Here is a 22,354-nt window from a genome sequence, read left to right on the forward strand (position 1 = left end):
ACCAGGTCCAAAATTTGTGACAGGAAGGCCATGGGCTGCCAGCGGCGTCTGTGCTCTTGGATAAGCACCCCTAAAGCCACCCCATTTTTCACGATGACGAAAAGGTGAAGTGGTTTTTCTAGGGAAGGTAAGGCTAGGGCAAGGGCAGTTATAAGCTATTCCTTTTAGCTCTTTGACCTGATCGACCTCTTTAGAAGTCCACAGGAGATGCTCAGGTTTTCCCTGGGCAAGTTTTTGGTATAAAAGTTTACTGTTTAGGGCATGTGAGTTAATCCATAAGCGGCAGTATCCAACTAACCCTAAAAATTTCCTGAGTTCCTGTTTAGTCTGAGGCAAGGGTAAGGACACGATTCCTTCGACCCATTCAGGCCCTATCCTTCGCTTGCCCGCACTTATTAAGCGGCCTAAATATTTAACTTTAGGCTCCATACACTGAAGCTTTCCCTTTGAGATCCATAACCCCTCGAACTGCAGATGGTCAAAAATATGTGTAGAGAAGCCAGCTTCTTTCTCTCTATCCTCACCAGATATGAGAATATCATCGACATATTGAAGCAGGCATAACTGTTTTGGAACAGAAACTTTGTCTAGCACTTGTTCTAAAATTTGACCAAAAAGGTTGGGTGAATCCATGAACCCCTGAGGCAAGACTGTCCATTGATACCATTGTTTTCACCCTAACTGGGGATCTTCCCACTCAAAGGCAAATGTGTCTCGGCTCTCTTCAGCCAGGGACATGCCCAAAAAGCATCCTTTAAATCTATTACAGTAAACCATTGATGATTATATGGAATTTTGCTGAGAATGGTGTAAGGGTTGGGGACAACAGGGTTAGTGGTCTGGACTGTTTGGTTAATGACTCTGAGGTCTTTCACCAGCCGGTATGACCCATCTGATTTTTTGACAGGCAGTATTGGGGTGTTATAAGGAGACATACAGGGTTCAAGAAGCCCATCATTAATGAGACTTTCAATTATAGGTTTTAGCCCTAGCATGCCCTCTAAGGGAATGGGGAATTGCTTCCTCCTCACTACTTCCCAGTGCGGGGGTGTTTAGCTTGATGTGGATTGGGAGAATTCGAAGCTTTCCTCAGTTTTCTTCCCTTGACCAAACATCAGGATGAATGTATTTCTCATCCGCAGTGGTGAGTAAGTTTAATGAGGTAAGGAATCCCTTTGGGCTGACTTGTAGGCCTATGCCTAACTTTAACATTAAGTCTCTTCCTAACAAACTAGTTGCTGCTTCAGGGATTAACAAAAATTGAACCTGGGTTGTTTAGTCTTGGTACTTGACTTCTGTATTTTCTAAGATTCTCACCGTAAATCCTTCCCCTTTTATCTCAGAGACTATAAGTTCTTCTGAAGAGCAGGCAATATTAGATGAGGGGAAACAAACAGAGGAACAGGCCGCTCCTGAATAGACCAAAAATGTGATAAGCTCATGTGTAGGTCCCACCTCCAAATTTATCAAGGGTTCCTGGTGGGACTCAAGATAATATAGACAGAGCCCCTGACTTCCCTGTTCCTCTTCAAAGGTCGTGAGTGGAAGGGCTTCTCTCTCCTTTTCTAATTTGGGACATTCTCTTTTGAAGGGGGCTGTCCTTCCACATTTGTAACACTTATCTTGTCCTTCCCCTGTCTCAGTTTTGGGATTTTTTGGTCTTGCTTTTCTATGCTCTTTAGGGGGCCTGGGAAATGTAGACTTGGGTCCTCTAGCTGAAGGTTTAGTTTCTCTAAACTGGGTTTGGGAGGCTTGGGACCTTTTATAGTTTCTGGCTCCCTGGAAGCCTCATTTAGTAGCATATGGGTTTGGAGCCACCTGCTGGAAAGTAGATAACATCGGTTTTGACATCTGTTTTTGTTTTTCCCTGTCCCTCCTCACATACACCTTTTGAGCTTCTCTGAGAAGTTCTCTTAGAGGTCGGTTTTCTCAGTCCTCCAATTTTTGTAACTTTTTTGAAACATCTGGCCAGCCTTTAGTGACAAAATGGATCTTTAACATCCTTTGCCCAAGGGGATCTTCTAAATTCAGACCTGTATATTGCTTCATTTGCTCCTTTAGTCTGTCTAGGAATCTTATAGGTCCCTCATCTTTCTCCTGTTATATATCAAATGCTTTAGAGAGCTTTTGAGTTCTGGGTATGGATTCCCTGATTCCTTTTATTATTATTTACCTTAGGTCCTGCATGTTTTCTCAGTGGGCTGCATTGCTGTTGTCCCACCAGGAGTCTTGCTTGGGCAGCAAATGTTTGGTCCACAGTAGGAACGTTTTGACCAGGAGGGTGTTCATGTTCCCAAATTGCCATAGCAGCCCTACGGATCATGCTTCTTTCCTCCCCTGAAAAGAAGATGCCTAGGATAGACATTTGCTCGACCCAAGTGTATAACTGAGGTCCTAAGAATTGATCAACTTGATCTGCCACTCCATAGGGGTCATCTAGCAGTGGCTTAAGTTCTTTCTTCAGACCTCAGACTTCTGAAATAGTCAAGAGAGCATTTACAAAACCAATGACTTCCCCTCCTTGTGATACCCCTTTTAAAGGGAAGAAAGTTATGGCTGACTCCTTAGGTGTGGAAAGAAAAGGGGAGTTCTGAATGTCCTTTTTACACTGCTCTATTTCATGTTGGAGCCCTTTTAAGGAAGGATATTTAGGTTGGCAATGAACAGGCTCTTGGGACGACTGCCCCTGAGAGTCAGGGTTGTAAGCGGGAGGAACATCATGAGTTGGGGAAGAATCTGGGATGGGATCTGGGGCAGCGGCAGCTGCCTGAGGAGTAGGGGGGTTAGGATTGGGGCAGTAAGCAGAGGAAGACAGTCTAGGGGATCCCATGTGCTGACTTTAGGTGTGGGAGTCGGCTTGTCTGACTTCTCAATTTGAGATGCTGGATCGGATTCTTCCCTAGTTGTCTTTAAGGGAAAGAGGAGGACAGGACCCTGCTTCCAACAAAGAGCATAGTCTAGTTCTTCTTGAGAAACCAGACTTTTATCATTAACATATTGGATTAGGAGTTGACACATTACACCCTCATTCGACCCATACTTTGGCCAGAAGATTGAGGGTTTGAGGATGGGACCTTGGGTCCAAATGAAACAGCAATATTTTATCATTTGCTCCTTCTTCTTATGCTTAGTCCTCTCATTATCTTTCCAGTATTTTAACATGAAACCTAGGGGACTATCAAGGGGTATATCCTTGTTACTATTTTCATCCTTCTTATTCTCTTTCTTTCTTGGGGTATTTCCCATATTGGGTCTTAGCTAGGCTCAATCCCTCATATTAGGGATTTGTTGCCTGCTGGAGGCTTGCTGTGGCTCAGTTCCTCATATTAGGGATTTCTTTTTTTTCTGTCTGGAGCTTTCTGTGGCTCAATCCCTCGTATTAGAGATTTCTTGCCTATCTTTTAGCCCCACCTCCTGGAGGTTCTTCACACTCTTCTCCTTTTGCTTCATCCACTCTGGCCACTTTCCTCCTAGGAATATTTTAAGTCCCGCTTAGCATTGGGAAGACTATATAAACCCCAACATCAGGATCCTTCAGAGAAGGCTAAGCTGTATGAGGTAACCATAGACCCACAGATTGGACTCATTCACTCCACACAGCAGTAGCACTTGTTACCATTCACGAACTTTCAACCACCAGAATATAGTGACCACCAAGGAAGTACTTTGTCACTCCTGCGACATTTCTTACCTTGGTCTGCGCACAGAGTTACCTGGCCACCATAGTGTTGCAGGTCTTTTTCTCCCCACGTTGTTGAGAGTCTGGGGTTATTCATCACACCAGGTGGGTCTCGATTCCTTACTCATGAGGCCACTGCAACAAGGCAGTGGGATGTGTCTCCTCACAAGAGGTGATCAAAGACCCTTTCCCAGAGGAGAATGTTTTCCCTGTATGGGCCACCAAATTTGTTGGAAACAAATGCTCGGTGCTGCAAAGAAGAAACAACACTGAGCCAAAGGACAAAAGGTCTCTCAGCAAGGCAAATTTACTTTTGCAGAATAGAGCTCCTGGTAAGTCTGGTTGCCACGAGAGCACCCTAAACAAAGGAAAGCAGAGGTTTTTATGTCTAACGCAGCTTGTCCCTGCTACTGTGACCTGACTCCATTGGCTGGAGTTGGACTGCACAATCCGAACCCGGTTGGCTAACTTGCAAAGTGCAGGAATGTGGTTGCACTGGTGGGAAGGCGGGAAGATCAGTTTTGGTGGGAGAGGCTATTGCGACGGGAGAGGTAAATCACAGAGTGGGTAGCAGATGTGGAATGTGGGCTGTATAGATAAGGACTGGCAGGAAGGTTGTTTACCAGGGTAGGGGAAACACAGAGAGTAAGGAAGTCTGGCCTTGAAAGCAGGAAACAAAGGACAAGGAAACTTAAGCAGGCTAAACTTTTGAAGAAGAATTTCTTACTGTATTTAACAATAATTTTAAACACTTATGTGGTTATTTCTAGTATTTTGTGATAATTCACCTTTAGGAAATGGTATCTCAAAACCCAAAATGCCAGAAGGTTACCTGGAAGAGAACTGGTGTCTGAAAGCAGGACGGTGGCCATGGGCATTGACACACAGGCGCCATCTGCCAGTTCACCATCTCGCTAACAGACGCCCACCATTCAGGCACTATTTGCTTCTATTAAAATAGTTTCTAGGCAGGGTGCGGTGGCTCACACCTGTAATCCCAACACTTTGGGAGGCCGAGACAGGTGGATCATGAGGTCAAGAGATCGAGATCATCCGGGCCAACATGGTGAACCGCATCGCTACTAAAAATACAAAAATTAGCTGGGCGTGGTGGCACACGCCTGTAGTCCTAGCTACTTGGGAGGCTGAGGCAGGAGAATTGCTTGAACCGGGGAGGGGGAGGTTGCAATGAGCTGAGATCGCGCCACTCACTCCATCCTGGTGACAGAGTGAGACTCTGTCTCACAAAAAAAAAAGTTTCTAGTCTTATTATTTCAACATTTCAAAAAGTCTTTTTATTTTTTAAGATCTAAGTGTCTTAATTAGATGTATCCCAGGTACTAGTGTGTATCCCAAGTACTAGTCAATTAATTGTGTCATTCAAATGTGTTACTATTAGTCTTTCTTATTATACATTTTTAAAGAGGAAAATATCTGCTAATAAATATATTCAGAATGCCAGGAAGCCTACCACGGGAGCTGATGACATACCCTACAAAGACAAAAACGTAACCTCAAGGAAAAAGACACTCCTGAGAGTAAATCTTATCTCCTGGGAAAGACAGCAGCACTGTCTTCTATGGATGCAGAAAAGGAGAAGATTTAACACACTAAGCCCTTTGGTTCACTATAATTTAGCCCATTTGCCCTGTTTGTTTGTTCTATTTCTGCATCTCTACCAATGTATGCAAAAAAGACTGAAATAAAGAACCAGAGGAAAGGCAGGAGGGAAAGCTGTGGACCCACCTCATCTTGGTTGGTCTTGCCTCTGGAAGAGCAGTGCTGTGGGGCATCTGCTGGTCTTTTTATGCTGCCACTAGCTCACTTCTCCCCCTTCTCCATTTCGTAATTCCTGTGTCTACAAACTTTGGACCTGGTATGGTCTCTATCTTTTCCAGTAACAAAACTCCAAACATTGCCCCTGTTAAGAGTTGAGCTCTTGATTCACACTTGATTTTCCCGTGGTGTTCTTTTTTTTTTTTTTTTTTTTTTTTTTGAGACAGAGTTTCACTCCTGTTGCCTAGGCTGGAGTACAATGGCATGATCTCAGCTCACCACAACTTCTACCTCCGAGGTTCAAGCAATTCTCCTGCCTCAGCCTCCCGAGTAGCTGGGATTACAGGCATATATCACCATGCCTGGCTAATTTTTTGTATTTTTAGTAGAGATGAGGTTTCTCCATGTTGCTCTGGCTGATCTCAAACTCCCACCCTCAAGTGATCCACCCGCCTCAGCCTCCCAAATTGTTGAGATTACAGGTGTAAGCCATCACGCCCAGCCCCCTCGTGAGGGCTTTTGATCGTCTTTCTCTCACATCTTGATTTGTATTTTTGATCCTATCTTAGTTGCTTTCCATTCCACAAGTATTTGTTAAGTGCCTGCTGTATGCCCCATCCTATGCTCACAGCTACGTAAGTACAGATGGCTCCTTAGAGGAGGCAGTGCCTGCATGTTGAAGGCGAGTAGGAGGTGCTAATACAGCAAGGGGAAGGGAATTTCAGCAGAGGACCCCCAAGGAAATAAAGCCCAAGAGCTGGAGACGGCCGGGCTTGTCGGAGAGCAACATGGAGTTTGGTGTTGCTGAAGCCCACAGGCTGAGGCCAGGAGATGTTGCTGGGGAGGAAGGCAGAGAAGATGAGTGATCAAGAGAATGCCAGAGCTTTTCTCTTACCATTATTTTACCAGAAGCCACTTACTTAATACAATCAGACAATTCTTTAAGAAAACTGGGGAGTAGCTTGTTCTTCCAGGAAACTTGGTGCTGAAGAGAACTACCAGAGGAAAAGGTGTAAGTGACTGTGTTCTGAGAGGCATTTTTTTTAAGAGTTTGACTGTTATTTTCCAGTTTCTGGCTATTACTTCTTTCACAGGTTCTAGAATATAAGTGTGCATCTTATTGGCCTACTAGCGCTAACCTGTTGAAGTTTATTGATGAATCTGCAGGGTGCCTGTGAGGAGAGCTTCACAGAGATGGCCAGACCCTGGTGAGAGAGAGTGACATCAGTGTCGTTTTACACCCTACAAAGGAGGCGCCGTATTTTGGCATGAGAAGAAGGTGCACTGGTGATTGGTGGTATTGAAGGCTTATAGCAAGAAAAAGTTCTGTTAGAAGAGCTTCTGTTTCTCAGAGTTCCAGAACCTTTCTCCTGGGAGACCCTTAATAGCATGACCTGCCATCAGGAGAGGAGGCTCAGACAGCCTGCATTTGATTCCTGGTGCAGGGTGGGTTTGTTCCCAGTAGGAAAAGCAGCTTCTACTGATGCAGGGACTCTACCTCCCCACTCTTTACGGAATACCAGAAGGTTATTGCTGATAGGGACATTAGCCATCGCCTGGCTCAAGTCCTTCATGGAAGAGACCAGGAACTGATGGCCAGGAAACCTAAATTACTTAGCAAATTTATGGGCTATTCTGTGATTTGGACTCAGTAAGTACAGAGATCCTGCCTTTACATCATTGTCTTTTTTTTTCTGGAGTGCTGGTAGGTTAGATCCCAAACTCTGAAGTACTGTCTGTGTTAAAACACTTTTTCCCCATCCCATTTTGAGCTAGCCTCTTCCTCACCAGGCCGATGCCTTTTCTCCTAATTCACTTTGAGGAGGCAACAGCATGCAGTGAAAGGACCTCTGAGTTTGTATCAAACAGACCTGGGTTCAAAGTTCTGCTTCCCTGTTTCATAGCTATGTAACCTTAAGCAACTCACTTACCATCTCTGAGTCTCTGTTTCCTTGTCTGTAAAACAAGGACAACAGTTACCTTTCTGGGACCTAGCATTCAATAGGCACTCAATCAGTGAGCATGATTCCCTAAGGTGGAAGAGTTTGTATCACCTTCGGGATTTCCAGTGGGTTTGGGGCGTTTTCTGCCATACTCCCAGTAGACTCTATACCTTCTGACTACCCTGGACCATAAAGGAGCAAATAAAAAAGACTCAAGACTGAACACAACACAGAAATGAGTCAAAAGAAAGCTCTTTATTGATTGACTCAGCAATGCAGGGCTGGCACCCATCAGCTTCAAACCACATCTTATCCCATCCACTCCTGTCCACTCCTGTCCACTTTGCCCTCTTCCAGGCTGAAATCTTGCTTTCAGGCAAGGGCTTCCGGCCAGCCTTCCATTAGTTCTCAGCTATGGTCTTCTGAACCCAGTCCTGGATGGAAGTCACCTTCACATACACACCATACTCAGCCACAGCACAGCTCTTATCAAAGCTTAGGATCCCAGCCGCGTACCAGGTGTCCTCCTCCAGGTCGTGAACGGCAAAGGCACTGCCCGCATCGCCATAGCAGGTGTCTTCTTGGTACTTAGACATGCCAGCACAGAAGGTGTGTTTGTTCAGTATGGGCTGCACCCCTACAGGGCTCTTCGGTGTCTTCTTTTCGGGGACTGTGCTGCCTTCATAGTGCCTTATGCATTGGTCTTGGTCAGCCACAGGCAGCATGACATACTTCAGATGGTCAGTAAATTTAAAATTGGCATTTCGCCCCCAGCCGGAAACATAACCCACACGCCCTACTTCTGCATAATCCTTTGAAGGTAGGCAGATGGGCATCACTCTCTCATTAACAGACACCTTCTGTTTGAGTTTGATGAGCCCAATATCTACCTGGGAGTAGTTAGGGTGTAGAACAACCTTCTCAATCTCTACAAGCTGCTTTTTCCCCACATAGAGTGTTAAAGTAGGGGCAATGTCTTTCGCTGTTGCATTTTCTGAATGGTTCAGGAAGAGATTTTTAGCCGTGGTCAGCAGCCATTGTTCATTGATCAGCGTGGCCCCTGTGGTGAGATTATGGCGGGAGACCATCTTAGCCTGCCAGGGAAAGCTGCCTTTGGCATCCAGGTGTCCACCCAGGATCCGCTGCACTGGGTTTGCCGGATTCTTGGGCTTCCCACATACTGTCAAGGAGAGCAAGACACTCGTGAGTGGAAATGTGCAAGAGCCTTTCCATCTGAGAAAGGGGTGAAAGCATGGGCGGCTGTCACTGCTGTGTAAAGTAGAAAGATTTAAATGCTTTGCCCTTAACCACCTGCTGATCTCATTTCCAATAGTTGCAGTTTTAAAATAATTCTGTTTTTTAAATTGTTTACATTACAAAAAGCTCTATTTCCCACTTTTCTAACAAAGGAAGTGGGAAATACTGAGATTTTTGAGCCCTGGCTGATGAACTGTATTATATTTAAACAATTATCCCAATAAAGGAATTTCCACAATTCCCTGAAATTCATTGAAAGGGCTAGGGGCTACAATAATTCATTCTCTCTAAAGAAAGATGAATCTAGAGCAGCACTGGCTGGAGCTCAGATTTTGTAGATGGTGCAGTTAATACGAGGCAGGTTGGCATTTCCACACCAGTAAGAGCAGAAGAGGCTGGGTCTTTGCCTCTGGTTCTGAGAATGAAAGGAGAGAGCAACAGTTCCTCCTAATAACGAGAAGCAGGAGTTCCAGCCCGTGTCCAGCCTCCTGCTAGGCTTCCATGGATTAAGATTTTATGTCATCCCTTGACTTGTTCTCCCTGGAGCTTGCTTCTCCTTAGACCCAGGGCTTTCTAGCAGGCTCTCTGTATGCACAGGCTCTCCTGATCTGTGGGCAGTGCCGACAATGGATTCAGCCAGTGCCCTTCAGGCCCTAATGAACAAGACCCTTGGTGACCCTTAGGGAGTCATCACCTAACTGCTGAAGTCTCTCCCTGGCCAGCTGCGGTTCTCCCACATCCCTCCTCCTGGCTCTTGTGTGCTCAGAGGAAGCTGCACTGGAAGGCTGTGCCTCTAGGACGTTCCCCGCTGGACGCCTGTCTGCTCTCTTAAGTGCTCAGCACCCACCTGCTTCACATTCAGGAAGTTTATCTCCAACAGCCTTATTTATCCACTGCTTCTCATTGTTTAAGGTGTACACTCCTGAAACAAAAGGCAAGAAGTGAGCCAAAGGAGAAGTCAAGTCTAGACCCAGTGCAGAGTGAGAAGGCATTTAAAGAGAAGAACTAAAAGGAAGAGGAAAAGGGGACAAAAAGGAAGGGGAAAAGGAGAGAGAATATGAGAAGGAGGAAGGGAAAGAGTGCTGTGCTGGAAGCCAAGTGCCTGGATGCCAGTTAAGCTCAGCAGAACATACTGTGGTCATGGCGGTCACAGCCAGGCAGTACAGGGAGGGCTCAGGGTTCAAATCCTGACTCTGCCTCTTACAGGCTGCCTGAATTTGGGCAAGATACTCAACCTGTCTGTGCCTCAGTTTCCTTATCAGCAAAGTGAAAACAATAAACTCTATTCAGAGGGATACTGTGAGGACTAAGTGAGCAAATAAGTATAAAGCCCTTAGAGCAGTGCCAGGACAGCAAGACTCACTAGGTGAGGGTGACATCATCATCAGCATTCCTTCTTTTCCCACATCTGCTGGAGATGTAAATCTGACTCTGAGATTTACATGAGGTAGGCTGCATGGCATCGCCTCCCCTTAACAAAACAGAAAACTTGAGGCTGACAAAAGTTAGTCTGCCCAAAGGGCCATGGCTACTGGCGACAAAACGCTTATTAGAATCTAAATCTCCTGGCTCCAAGGAGAGCAACGAACTTTCTGGCGAATCACCTCAGCACCACCCATCATGGAAATGTCAGAGAAGGGGGTTGTATGTAGGGCATGGAGACAGTTGTCCACATCTTACCATCTCCTTCTGTGCGCAGTTTGTAGTAGTTCTTACACTGGTAGCGAACCGAGTGCTCCACATAGCCATGTGCAATCTGGGGGGGCTTCGGGCAGCCATCATCTGCAAAGAGAGAGAAGCCAGAGAGTTTGCTATTTGGAAATTGTTCCCAGTGAACCGTGAAAAGTCAGATGAGTGGGAGCTGCTCTGCACATCAATCTCCTTCCACCCCGAATAGAAGCCAATGGAAAGGCAAGCTCCCCTCATTTCTGGCAGGAACCCCAATGTTCTTTATGGTCCTGAAAGCCCAGAGGTCGAGATAAGAAGGGGGAATTGGGTGTTCTCAGAGAGAGTGCAGACCCGAGAGGGTCAGAGTGGGATGCACACTCCTACCCAACCAAAGACTGACCTGCGATATCCGTGACATCATTGCCTGAGTCCACTGCAAAAAGCTGTCCCCAGAGCAGGAGGGCAATGACAGCTCCCAGGGCACTGCAGAGAGAAGACGAGGAGTGGAAAGCTAGTCTCCCTGCTTCACAGCACATGCATGCATCCACACACACATGCATGTACACACACACGCACACACATGCATACACACACACTCCTCCCACTTAGCAGCCAGAAAAGAAAGTCGATATATGGAAGTGCTAGGACCAAGAAGTTGCCCCCACCCCTGCCCATACACACTTTAGCAGCTTCTGAGCATACCAAGCTTCCAGCAAGCCCTGTCCTGCTGGGAATTCTGCAGAAGCTTCAGAGAGGGATAGAAAGGCACATAGGTGGAGGGGTGGGCTCAGTTTCTGGCCGCATTCAGGAAAGTACATTGGCAATAATACAGGAGCCCTCCAGGAAAGAGAAACCTCCCTCAGACACCGCAAAGATAGTGGTAATAAAATGTAGATAACTCAGAGATGGGAACTTTGGGCTTACTGTGCTATTCCTCTACTTCTTGATATTTTCCGTAATAAAAGGTTCCTTAAATATATAATTTTAAACACGTGGGTATTTCTAGTATTTTATGATAATTCACCTTTAGGAAATGGTATCTGAAAACCCAAAATGCCAGAAGGTTACCTGGAAGTGAACTGGTGTCCGAAAGCAGGACGGTGGCCATGGGCATTGACCCACAGGTGCCGTCTGCCAGTTCACCATCTCACTAACAAATGCCAACCATTCGGGCACTACTTGCTTCTATTAAAATAGTTTCTAGGCCAGACACGGTGGCTCATGCCTGTAATCCCAGCACTTTGGGAGGCCAAGGCAGGCAGATCACGAGGTCAAGAGATCGAGGTCATCCTGGCCAACATGGTGAAACCCCGTCTCTACTAAAAATACAAAAATTAGGTGGGCATAGTGGCGCACGCCTGTAGTCCCAGCTACTTGGGAGGCTGAGGCAGGAGAATCACTTGAACCTGGGAGGTGGAGGTTGCAGTGAGCCGAGATCATGCCACTGCACTGCAGCCTGGTGACAGAGCGAGACTCCATCTCAAAAAAAAAAAAAAAAGTTTCTAGTCTTATTATTTCAACATTTCAAAAAGTGTTTATTTTTATAAGATCTAAGTGCCTTAATTAGATGTATCCCAGGTATTAGTGTGTATCCCAGGTACTAGTCAATTAATTGTGTCATTCAAATGTGTTACTATTAGTCTTCCTTATTGTACATTTTTAAAGAGGAAAATATCTGCTAGTAAATATACTCAGGATGCCAGGAAGCCTACCACGGGAGCTGATGACATCCCCTATAAAGTCAAAAATGTAACCTGAAGGAAAAAGACACTCCTGAGAGTAAATCTTATCTCCTGGGAAAGACAGCAGCACTGTCTTCTATGGATGCAGAAAAGGAGAAGATTTAACACACTAAGCCCTTTGGTTCACTATAATTTAGCCCATTTGCCCGTTTCTTTGTTCTATTTCTGCATCTCTACCGATGTATGCAAAAAAGACTGAAATAAAGAACCAGAGGAAAGGCAGGAGGGAAAGCTGTGGACCCACCTCATCTTGGTTGGTCTTGCCTCTGGAAGAGCAGTGCTGTGGGGCATCTGCTGGTCTTTTTATGCTGCCACTAGCTCACTTCTCCCCCTTCTCCATTTCGTAATTCCTGTGTCTACAAACTTTGGCCCTGGTAAGGTCACTATCTTTTCCAGTAACAAAACCACAAACAATACCCCTGTTAAGAGTTGAGCTCTTGCTTCACACTTGATTTTCTTGTGATGTTCTGTTACAAATCCCAAGAAACCTGGCAACTCTATGACCCACAAACCTGCCAAAGTATTTCCTGAAATCAGCAACTGGGCAGGACAGGGCGGCGGCAGGAACCATCAATCTGTCTCTTTATCTTGGAGGATTTTCACACTGCAGAAAGGCTCATTTTGAGTTTTTTCAAACCCATTGTAGACATTTCTGCAGCCTAGCTTAGGTGGGGCTCTAAAGAAAGTACTTCCTTTTCACAGTAATTTTCTCCACCTTGTGTGTGGCCATCTCCCTATTGCTTAAAAGCTCTCCAGCCTGAAATCAGTAAATGTGTTTATTGTGTCTTCTCTGATTGCTCTTTGCAAGAAATCACACAACTAGTTAAAGCTATAGTGTAGACTGACACAGACTATACTCAATGGCAGTGGTTCTCATGGTTTTATAGTCTGGTGATTAGCCTAAATAGGCAGATGAGAAAAATCAATATGTCTCAGTCAAATGTCTGCACTTGTGTGTATCCCAGGTACTAGTCAATTGAAACTTAGTAGCAACTCAATACAAGGTTGATTTATTCATTAAAAAGGGTTAGTTGTTCTTAAATTAGAGTGTACAAAAGAATTACTTTTGGATAATCATGGTGACACTGATATAATAGCAAAGTAACTAGAAACAAGACAAATGCCCATCAACAGGAGGAAGGGTCAATACTGCATTGTATGTGGATATAATGGAATATTATACAGCATAAAATGAATAAACTCTGCAAGAACATGGATCATCTTATAAACATAATTTTTGAAAGAAAACCGCAAGTTTCAGAAGATTACCTTCAGTATGATAGCAGTCTTCTAGAGATCAAAACCAAGTAAAACTTGGCAATGGATTCTTAGATAATGACACCAAAATCACCAGCAATCAAAGAAAAATTAGATAAATGGGGCTTCATCGGAATGAACATTTGTGTATCAAAAGACAGTATTAATAAAATGAAGACAGGCCAGGCGTGGTGGCTCACACCTGTAATCCCAGCACTTCGGGAGGCTGAGGTGGGCGGATCATGAGGTCAGGAGTTTGAGACCAGCCTAACCAATGTGGTGAGATTCCATCTCTACTAAAAATACAAAAATTATCCAGGCATGGTGGCGCATGCTTTAATCCCAGCTACTCGGAGGCTGAGGCAGGAGAATTGCTTGAACCTGGGAGGCAGAGGTTGCAGTGAGCCTAGATCGCACCACTGCACTCCAGCCTGGGTGACAGAACAAGACTCTGTCTCAAAAAAAAAAAAAGTGAAGACAGTCTACAGAATAGGAGAAAATATTTGCAAATTCTATATCTGATAAAGGGTTGTTATCCAGAGCATATCCTAACTACAACAACAAAAAGACAAACAATTAAAGCATGGGCAAAGGATTTAAATAGACATTTCTCCAAAAAATATACATAAAGTGCCAAAAAGCACATAAAAGATACTCAAGGCTGGGGAGTGACTCACACCTGTAATCCTAGCACCTTGGGAGGCCGAGGTGGGTGGATCACCTGAGGCCGGAAGTTCGAGACCAGTCTAACCAATACAAATATGGTGAAACCCCATATTTTCTAAAAATGCAAAAATTAGCCAGGCGTGGTGGCATGCATCTGCAGTCCCAGCTACTACTTGGGAGGCTGAGACAGGAGAATTGCTTGAACCTGGGAGGCAGAGTTTGCAGTGAGCTGAGATCGCACCACTGCACTCCAGCCTGGGCAACAGAGCGAGACGCCGTCAAAAAAAAAAAAAAAAAAGTCACTCAACACCATTGGAAAATGTCAATAGGGAAATTTGCAAATCAAAACCACAATGAAACACCACTTCACACCTACTAGGATTGCTACAAATGTGTGTGTGTGTGTGTGTGAGAGAGAGAGAGAAATGTTGGCAAGGATGTGGAAGAGTTAGAACCCTGGTACATTACCTTGCTAGTAAGAATGTAAAATGGTGCAGTTGCTGTAGAAAACAGTTTTATCGTTCCTCAAAAAGCTAAGCATAGAATTGCCATCTGACCCAGCAATTCCACTTCAGGGTATACACCCAAAGAATTAAAATCAGAGACTCAGAGACGTGTACACCAATGTTCATAGCAGCATTTTCACAATATCCAAAAGGTAGAAGCAATCCAAGCGTCCATCCACAGACAAATGGATAAACAAACTGTGATATCTACATACAATGGAATATTATTCACTTATAAAAAGGAATGAAGTTGATACGTGCTACAACATGAATAAACCTTGAAAACATACTAAGTGAAAGAAGCCAGACATAAAGGGACAAATATTACTTGATTCCACTTATAATAAAGTATCTAGAATAGGCAAATGCATAGAAGAAAAAGTAGATTAGACTTTACTAGGGGCTGGGAGAAGCAAGAAATGGGAAGTGATTGCTTAATGGGTACAGAGTTCCTGTTTGGGGTGATGAAAAAATGTTGGAAACTGATAGTGGTGATGGTTGCACAACATTGCTGGTGTAATAAATGCTGCCGAATTGTACACTTCAGAATGGTTAAAATCAGAAATTTTATGTTATAAATATTTTAGCACAAAAAATTCAAGAAGTAAATAAGTAAACTTATTTTTATTGGAGAAAAAGAAAGAGAGAGAAAGAAAGAAAGAGAAAGAAGGAAGGAAAGAAAGAAAAAGAAGAGAGAAAAGGAAGGAAGGAAGGAAGAAAGAGAAAGAAAGAAGACTCAGCAGTATGTTGTTCAGGCATAGATATCAAAGAGTCAAAACTGTATTTTTAAATTTCTTGTTGGAATGGAAAACCCAAAATGTAAAATGTTACATCTCATGAGGAGGTAGGAGGAAGGCATAAGAGAAAGACACTTAGGTAAATATAAATAAATTGTTAATGACCCAGCTTTTGGGCTGGGTAGTAGGTTCATTAACATACATTATATTATTGTGCTTTATTTTTAATAAAACACATATATGCCCACACATATATGTCACATATAATATATTATAAGTATCAAATAAAATATTTTAAAATATGAAGGAGGAGGGAGTCACCCGAAGGACATAGTGAGAGGCCCCTTTTCCATGAATTGGATCCAACAGGTCTGTGTGGGGATGTGAGAATCTACATTTCAAGCGTCCATAACTTCTCCCCAGCCCTGCAGGTATGAGGCAATAGACTGCAGCTCTTCAGTCATAAGTAGGAGCCCATTTCTCCACCCCTGGAATCTGGGGTTGGCTCTGTGACTATGTTGAAATAGTAGCAGATGTAACAAGGATAGTCTTGAAACACGCTTGTGAATTGGGGTTTGACTGCTTTTACAGCACCCGGAATCTGGGGGCTACCCTGTGAATGAGCCCAAGTTATTCCTCCATTGCTGGAGAATGAAAGGTCCCCATAGAGCGGAACCCAGGCATTCCAGCTGACAGACAGCCAGCCCCAAATTTCCAGAAGCCCTCCACAGATGCATGAGTGAGCTCCTGCCAAGATTAGCTGAAACTGATCCTGACCAAAACCACCTCCAGCTAAGCCCAGCCCACATTGCTGACCCACAGAATCATAAGCTAAATAGAAGATGACTGTCCTAAGCTACAAAGCGTGAGGAACACTCATAGGTAGCAGATGTTAACCAGTAGAACTGGTGTGTGCAATGATGGAAATGGAGCTGCTCTGGCTGAATCTGGGGTGAAGGTGTTAGAATTCTGCTCCCTAGGTCCCTGGGTTCCTGCTATCCTCTGTCACAGCTTGTCTTTACCTGTGCTTTGCCACCCAGGTTTTCCTTCAATGGCCAGAAGGAGGGAGCTACACCCTACTTTTTCCAAAGAGAACCCGCACTGTAGACTGTGAAGGATTCCACTAAACCTGGAGCACTTCTGTCCTATGGCATCCTCATGCCCTCCTCCCCCTCCCACCTCATCCAGTCCATCATCCCTCCCCACAGAAACTGTCAAATCTCAGCCTCTCACAGTCCTCTATCTAGAGTCTTGCAAATGACACAGCCCCAGGCTTCTTTTTTCTTTTCTGTCCAGTTGCTGCTACTTTTCCACAGAGGGAAGAGATGGCCTCTATTTCTGCAGCTCTGTGGGTCCTCAGGGAAGTGGGGAGAATGCTGGTCCTATGAAATGGAGGGAGAGACTTCCTCCTCAGACTGGTGCCCTCCTAGGGTGTCTAAAATGAAACATTTCTCACCACTGTTGTAGAACAATTGTTTACTCACCAGGTACGTGAAAATTCACGTTCCTCCTCTGAACATACCCTGAACTCTATTACTCTGACCCCTTGTCTTGGGCAACAGGGGAGCATTCACACACAGCCTTCCTGCCCTGGGCATCTTTCATTAACTTGAGGAGAAACAGAATCCAGCCCAAAAGGCTTCTCTCTATCACTGGACAAGTCAAGATGGGAGATAGCAAGTCAGAAGACTCCACCAAGGAAAGTAGGCATATATTTTCTTGGGAGAATAGAAAGCAGGAAAGCTTGAAATATTAATAGGCCAGGACAGCAGTTGACAGAGGAGCTTGAAGGGGAGAGTTTTGATTTTAGAAGGAAAATATGATTTTTTAAAAGTTCACTCTGCCAGCCAGGCATAGTGGCTCATGCCTGTAATCCCAGTGCTTTGGGAGGCCAAGGCGGGTCGATTGCTTGAGCCCAAGAGTTGGAGACCATATGGAATAAAATGGGCAACATGGTAAAACTCCGTCTCTACAGAAAATACGTAAAAAATTATCCAAGCACAGTGGCACATGCCTGTAGTCCCAGCTACTCTGGAGGCTGAGGTGGGAGGATTGCTTGCACCTGGGAGTTGAGGCTGTAGTGAGCTATGATCATGCCACTGCACTTCAGCCTGGGTGACAGTGAGACCCTGTCTCAAAAAAACAAAAAGTTTACTCTGCCATTACAAAAGTCTTGAAATTTTATAAGCTACCAAAAAATAAAAATAAGAAATAAGTCTCCGATAATTTCACCACCTCAAGACAACCAATAACCACTATTAACATTTTAGTGTTACTTCCTTTCAGATTTTCTCTGTGCATACTTTTACACAATTTTGATCATTCTTTATATAGAATTTTTTGGTCTAACCTTTTCATCTGTTAGAAATGCAAAATGCTTGTTCCCCAGTGCCATAAAGAAATAGCACTTGAACATAAATTTAATTCTCTCAGCAAGGCAATTTTTACTTTCTGCAGAAAGGGTGCCCATCACAGATGGAACAAAGACAAGAGCACACTTGAACAAAGGAGGTACAAAACATTTATATCTGACCCATCCAGACCCTACTGCTGTGTCCTGATTCCATTGGCTGGAACTGGACCTGACAGTCTAGGCAGCACCCAGTTGGCTAAAGGTTTAAAACTTTTTCTAAAGAGGTAATGGCAGAGGAGAAGAAAGGAAAAGAGGAAGTTGCTTATGAAAAGACTCAGAAAAGTAATAACATTCCCAAATAAGGAAGGGACAGGGGCATAGGCTGCAAGCTGTGACATGCCTGTGCACAGGTCTAGCACAGATATCTTGGTTAAAGTACAGGGACATAGAATGTATTTATTTTCTTACATTTAATAACTACATAGGATAGGGCTTAACAAAGAGTTATTAGCACAAAGCAAGGAAGCTTGAAGGAAGTTAGTTTTTAAAAGAAACTATTATTTCTAACACTTATGATTTATTCTTTAACAAGAAGGGAAATTTTGAAGAGGAACATTTTGCTTTCTACATCACCCAATGTTGTAGGCATTTTCCATGTTGCAGCAAACTCTTAAAACATTTTAGGCCAGGCACGGTGGCTCACACCTGTAATCCCAGCACTTTGGGAGGCCGTGGCGGGCAGATCACGAGGTCAGGAGTTTGAGACCAGGCTGACCAACATGGTGAAACCCCATCCTACTAAAAATACAAAAATTAGCCAGGTGTGATGGCGTGCGCCTGTAATCCCAGCTACTCAGGAGGCTGAGGCAGGAGAATCACTTGAACCTGGGGGGTGGAGGTTGCAGTGAGCCAAGATCGCGCCACTGCACTCCAGCCTGGGTGACAGAGCGAGACTCTGTCTCAAAAAAAAAAATCTTAAATGCTATATTACACTCCTAACTTAAGGAGGTATCACATGTACTTTAATTTTACTGTTATTGATAGCTTGCATACACACAGGGAAGTGAGGTAAGGAGACCACACTCATTTTACTCCATTTGGATGTACAATTGATCCAGCATCATTTACTAAAAATACCAAACCTTAAGTGTTCATCTCAGTGAATCTTTATAGTATGAAATATTTCTAGCACCCCAGAAAACTCCTTTGGGTTCCTCTCAGTCCACACCCCACCCCTACCAAAGTAACCACTGTCCTGACATCTGTCATGATGGAATACTTTTGCCTGGTCCTGAACTTTGTATAAATAGAATCAAATAATAGGCATTCTTGGTTTCTGGCTTGTTTTTTCGACATAATGTCTGTGAGAAACATCCATGTTGTCACATTAGTTTCTTTTTTTATTGCTGAGAAGTATTCCATTGTGTGACTAAAGCACAGTTGATTTATCCATTCTCCTGTAGATGGATGTGTAGATTGATTCCATCCGGGGGCTACTGCAAACCAAGCTGCTATGAACATTCTTGCATATATTGTTTGGTGGTTACCTGCATTCATTTCTCTTGGATATGTACCTGGTTTTGTCATAGGGTAGGCATATGTCTAGCTTTAATAGATTCTACCAGTTTTTCAATAAACTCTCCTATCATCAGTATATCAAAGTTCCAGTTGCTCTGCATCCTTGCCAATACTTTTTAAGTTTTGCCATTCTGCATATGTGTAGTAAAACATAATAATGGAGGCCAGGCACAGTGGCTCACGCCTGTAATCCTAGCACTTTGGGAGGCCAAGGCAGGTGGATCACCTGAGGTCAGGAGTTCGAGACCAGCCTGGCCAACACAGCGAAACCCCATCTCTACTAAAAATACAAAAATCAGCCGGGTGTGGTGGCATGGGCCTGTAGTCCCAGCTACTCAGGAGACTGAGGCAGGAGAATCGCTTGAACCTGGGGGGCAGAGGTTGCAGTGAACTGAGATCGCACCACTGCACTCCAGCCTGGGTGAAAGAGCAAGACTTCATCTCAAAAAATAAATAAATAAATAAAAATAATAATAATGGCTTTAATTTTGCATTTCCCCAATATCAAATGATGTAGAGCACTTTTTAGGTTTGTGTTGGACCACTTAGATATCCTCTTTACAGTATGTCTTCTCCTTGTAGATTTGTTGTCTTTTTCTAAAATATTCTGAATACTAGTCTTTTTTTGGATAAATGTATTGTAAACATGTTCTCCCATTCCATGGTTTGTCTTTTAATTCTTTTAATCTTGTATTTTGATGAACAGAAGTACAGAAGTTCTTAATCTTAAATAAGTCCTAATTTGTCAGTTTTTTAAATTTCATAGTTAGTGATTTCTGTGTTCTGATTAAGAAATTTTTGCCTACAAGGTTGTGACAATATTCTCCTATATGTTTTTCTAAAAGTGTATTGTTTTATCTTTCAAATCTAGGTCTATGATCCATTTGGAATTAATGTTGGTATAGGATGTGAGAGAAAAGTTCATTTTTTCCATATAGGCATGCAATCGATCCAGTATCATTTGCTAAAATGACCATCCTTTGTCCCTGAATTCCAGTGGTATCTTTATTATAAATCAGGTGATTATATATGTGTTGGCCTCCTCCTGAATCCTCTATTCTTTTCCATTAGTCTATTTGTCTAATCTGGAGCCATTGTCATACTGTCTTAATAATGTGTGAAAGGGGGTTGGGTGCGGTGGCTCACGCCTGTAATCCCAGCATTTTGGGAGGCCGAGGCGGGTGGATCACGAGGTCAGGAGATCGAGATCATTCTGGCCAACATGGTGAAACCCCATCCCTACTAAAGTACAAAAAATTAGCTGGGCATGGTGGCGGGCGCCTGTAGTCCCAGCTACTCGGAGGCTGAGGCAGGGGAATCGCTTGAACCCGGAAGGCGGAAGTTGCAGTGAGCTGAGATCGCGCCACTGCACTCCAGCCTGGGCGACAGAATGAGATTCTGTCTCAAAAATAAATAAATAAATAAATAATAATAATAACAATAATAATAATAATAATAATAATAATGTGTGAAAGGAAACTATCTTAAACCCCCAGAATCACTAAGCTAAAGGGAAAAGTGAAGCAGAGAACTGCTTAGGGCAAACCTGCCTCCCATTCTATTCAATGCCACCCCTCTGCTCACTGAGATAAATGCATATCCTTTTGCCTCTTTTGGAGAGACTCATCAGAACCTCAAAAGAATGTAACCATTTGTCTCTTATCTACCTATGACCTGGAAGCCCCCTCCTGGCTTTGAGACTTGTCCCGCCTCTGCGGACGGAACCAGTGTTCATCTTACGTATGTTGATTGATGTCTCAGGTCTCCCTAAAATGTATAAAACCAAACTGTGCTCTGACCGCCTTGGACATATATCAGGACCTCCTGAGGTTGTGTTGGGTGTGCGTCCTCAACCTTGGCAAAATAAGCTTTCTAAATTAACCGAAACCTGTCTCAAATTTTGGGGGTTCACAAATGGGAACTTTTTTTGAGACAGGGTCTCACTGTCCCCCAGGCAGGAGTGCAGGGACACAATCTGCAGCCTCAACAATGGTCTCCAACAATCCTCCCACCTCAGCCTCACAGGTAACTGAGACTACAGGTATGCGCAACCACGCACAGCCAACTTGTTGTTGTTGTAGTTGTAGAGATGTGGTTTTGCCATGTTGGCCAGGCTGGACTTGAACTCTTGGGCTCAAGTGATCCACCCACCTCAGCTTCCTAAAGTGCTGGCATTACAGGCATGAGCCTCCACACCTGGCCAATAATGGGAACTTTATACTAAATCTTGCTATCTGGTATCATAAGTGTTCCAACTTTATTTTCTTTCAGAGTTTGTCTTGACTATTCTAGGTCTTTTCCATTTTATGTAAATTTTAAAATCAACTTTCCAATTCTCACAAAATGTCCTGATGGGATTTTTATTGGGATTACAATGAATCTCCAGATCACTTTGGGGAGAGTTGACATCTTGACTCTGTTGAGTCTTTCGAGTAATGCACGTAGCATCTCTCTTCATTTATTTAGGCTGTCTTTAATTTTAATGCCTTGTTCATAATTGATACAGACCTCTGGCACCTCTTTCATTAGATTTATTCTTAAGCATTTGATGTTTATGTTATTGTAAATGATATTTTTTAATTGATTTAAATAGTATAGGAATAAATACCTCAGTAGCCATGAAATGAGAACCCTGGATTTTCCCAGGAGTATACATGACCTTCAAACAGAATGGAGAGTGGACTGTTGAATTCAGAACAGCACATGTTGTTCAGAATTGCAGTTTATCTTGATAAGAAAATTAAACAAAGACATTCACACGATTACACCTATTTCTAGAATTTCTCCTTTTTTTCACAGTCACCAGGACCAGGGGCTACAGGGTCCCACGGTGCCTGGAACATAGGCATTGCTTCCCAGTTGCACTGCCTTACAGTCAGCAATTCTCTTCTCCAAAACTGAGCCACTGGCAGACACACATATTGATATTTTGTACCATACACATTGATATTTTAAGCTTTTTAAGAGCTTCTTAAAAGTAGGATCATCCCTGACAGTTTGTAAATGAGGAACTTCCAAGATCCAGGCTGCTAAATCAAATATTATCCTCAGACCAGCTTCCTGTCAGCAAAGACAGCCAACCAAGGTGGGAAACCCACACAGCCTGTCAAAACTTCCAAAGAAATGCTGCCTTTCCCAGCATGAAACTGGTCAGATGTCAAAGGCATGAGGATATTAGTACGAGTGTAAAAA

General features: G+C 43.7%; 2 protein-coding genes across 4 annotated transcripts in view; one reads left to right on the top strand and one right to left on the bottom strand.

Annotated features, from left to right (window-relative positions):
• The window catches only part of TXNL4B (thioredoxin like 4B), a 100,108-nt gene that overhangs the window by 47,762 nt on the left and 29,992 nt on the right, over positions 1-22,354 (top strand). The gene's annotated exons all lie outside the window — the stretch shown is intronic.
• HP (haptoglobin) lies at positions 7,630-12,355 on the bottom strand. Its single transcript, NM_001204058.1, has 5 exons — positions 12,310-12,355; positions 10,724-10,806; positions 10,336-10,437; positions 9,503-9,577; positions 7,630-8,578 (listed from the first exon to the last, which is right to left on the bottom strand). The coding sequence occupies exons 1-5, from the start codon at positions 12,312-12,314 to the stop codon at positions 7,800-7,802; spliced, it is 1,044 nt and encodes a 347-aa protein (NP_001190987.1). The 5' UTR covers positions 12,315-12,355; the 3' UTR covers positions 7,630-7,799.

Source organism: Pan troglodytes, chromosome 18 (assembly GCF_028858775.2).
Source record: "Pan troglodytes isolate AG18354 chromosome 18, NHGRI_mPanTro3-v2.0_pri, whole genome shotgun sequence".
In the NCBI taxonomy this organism is placed as follows: Eukaryota; Metazoa; Chordata; class Mammalia; order Primates; family Hominidae; genus Pan; species Pan troglodytes.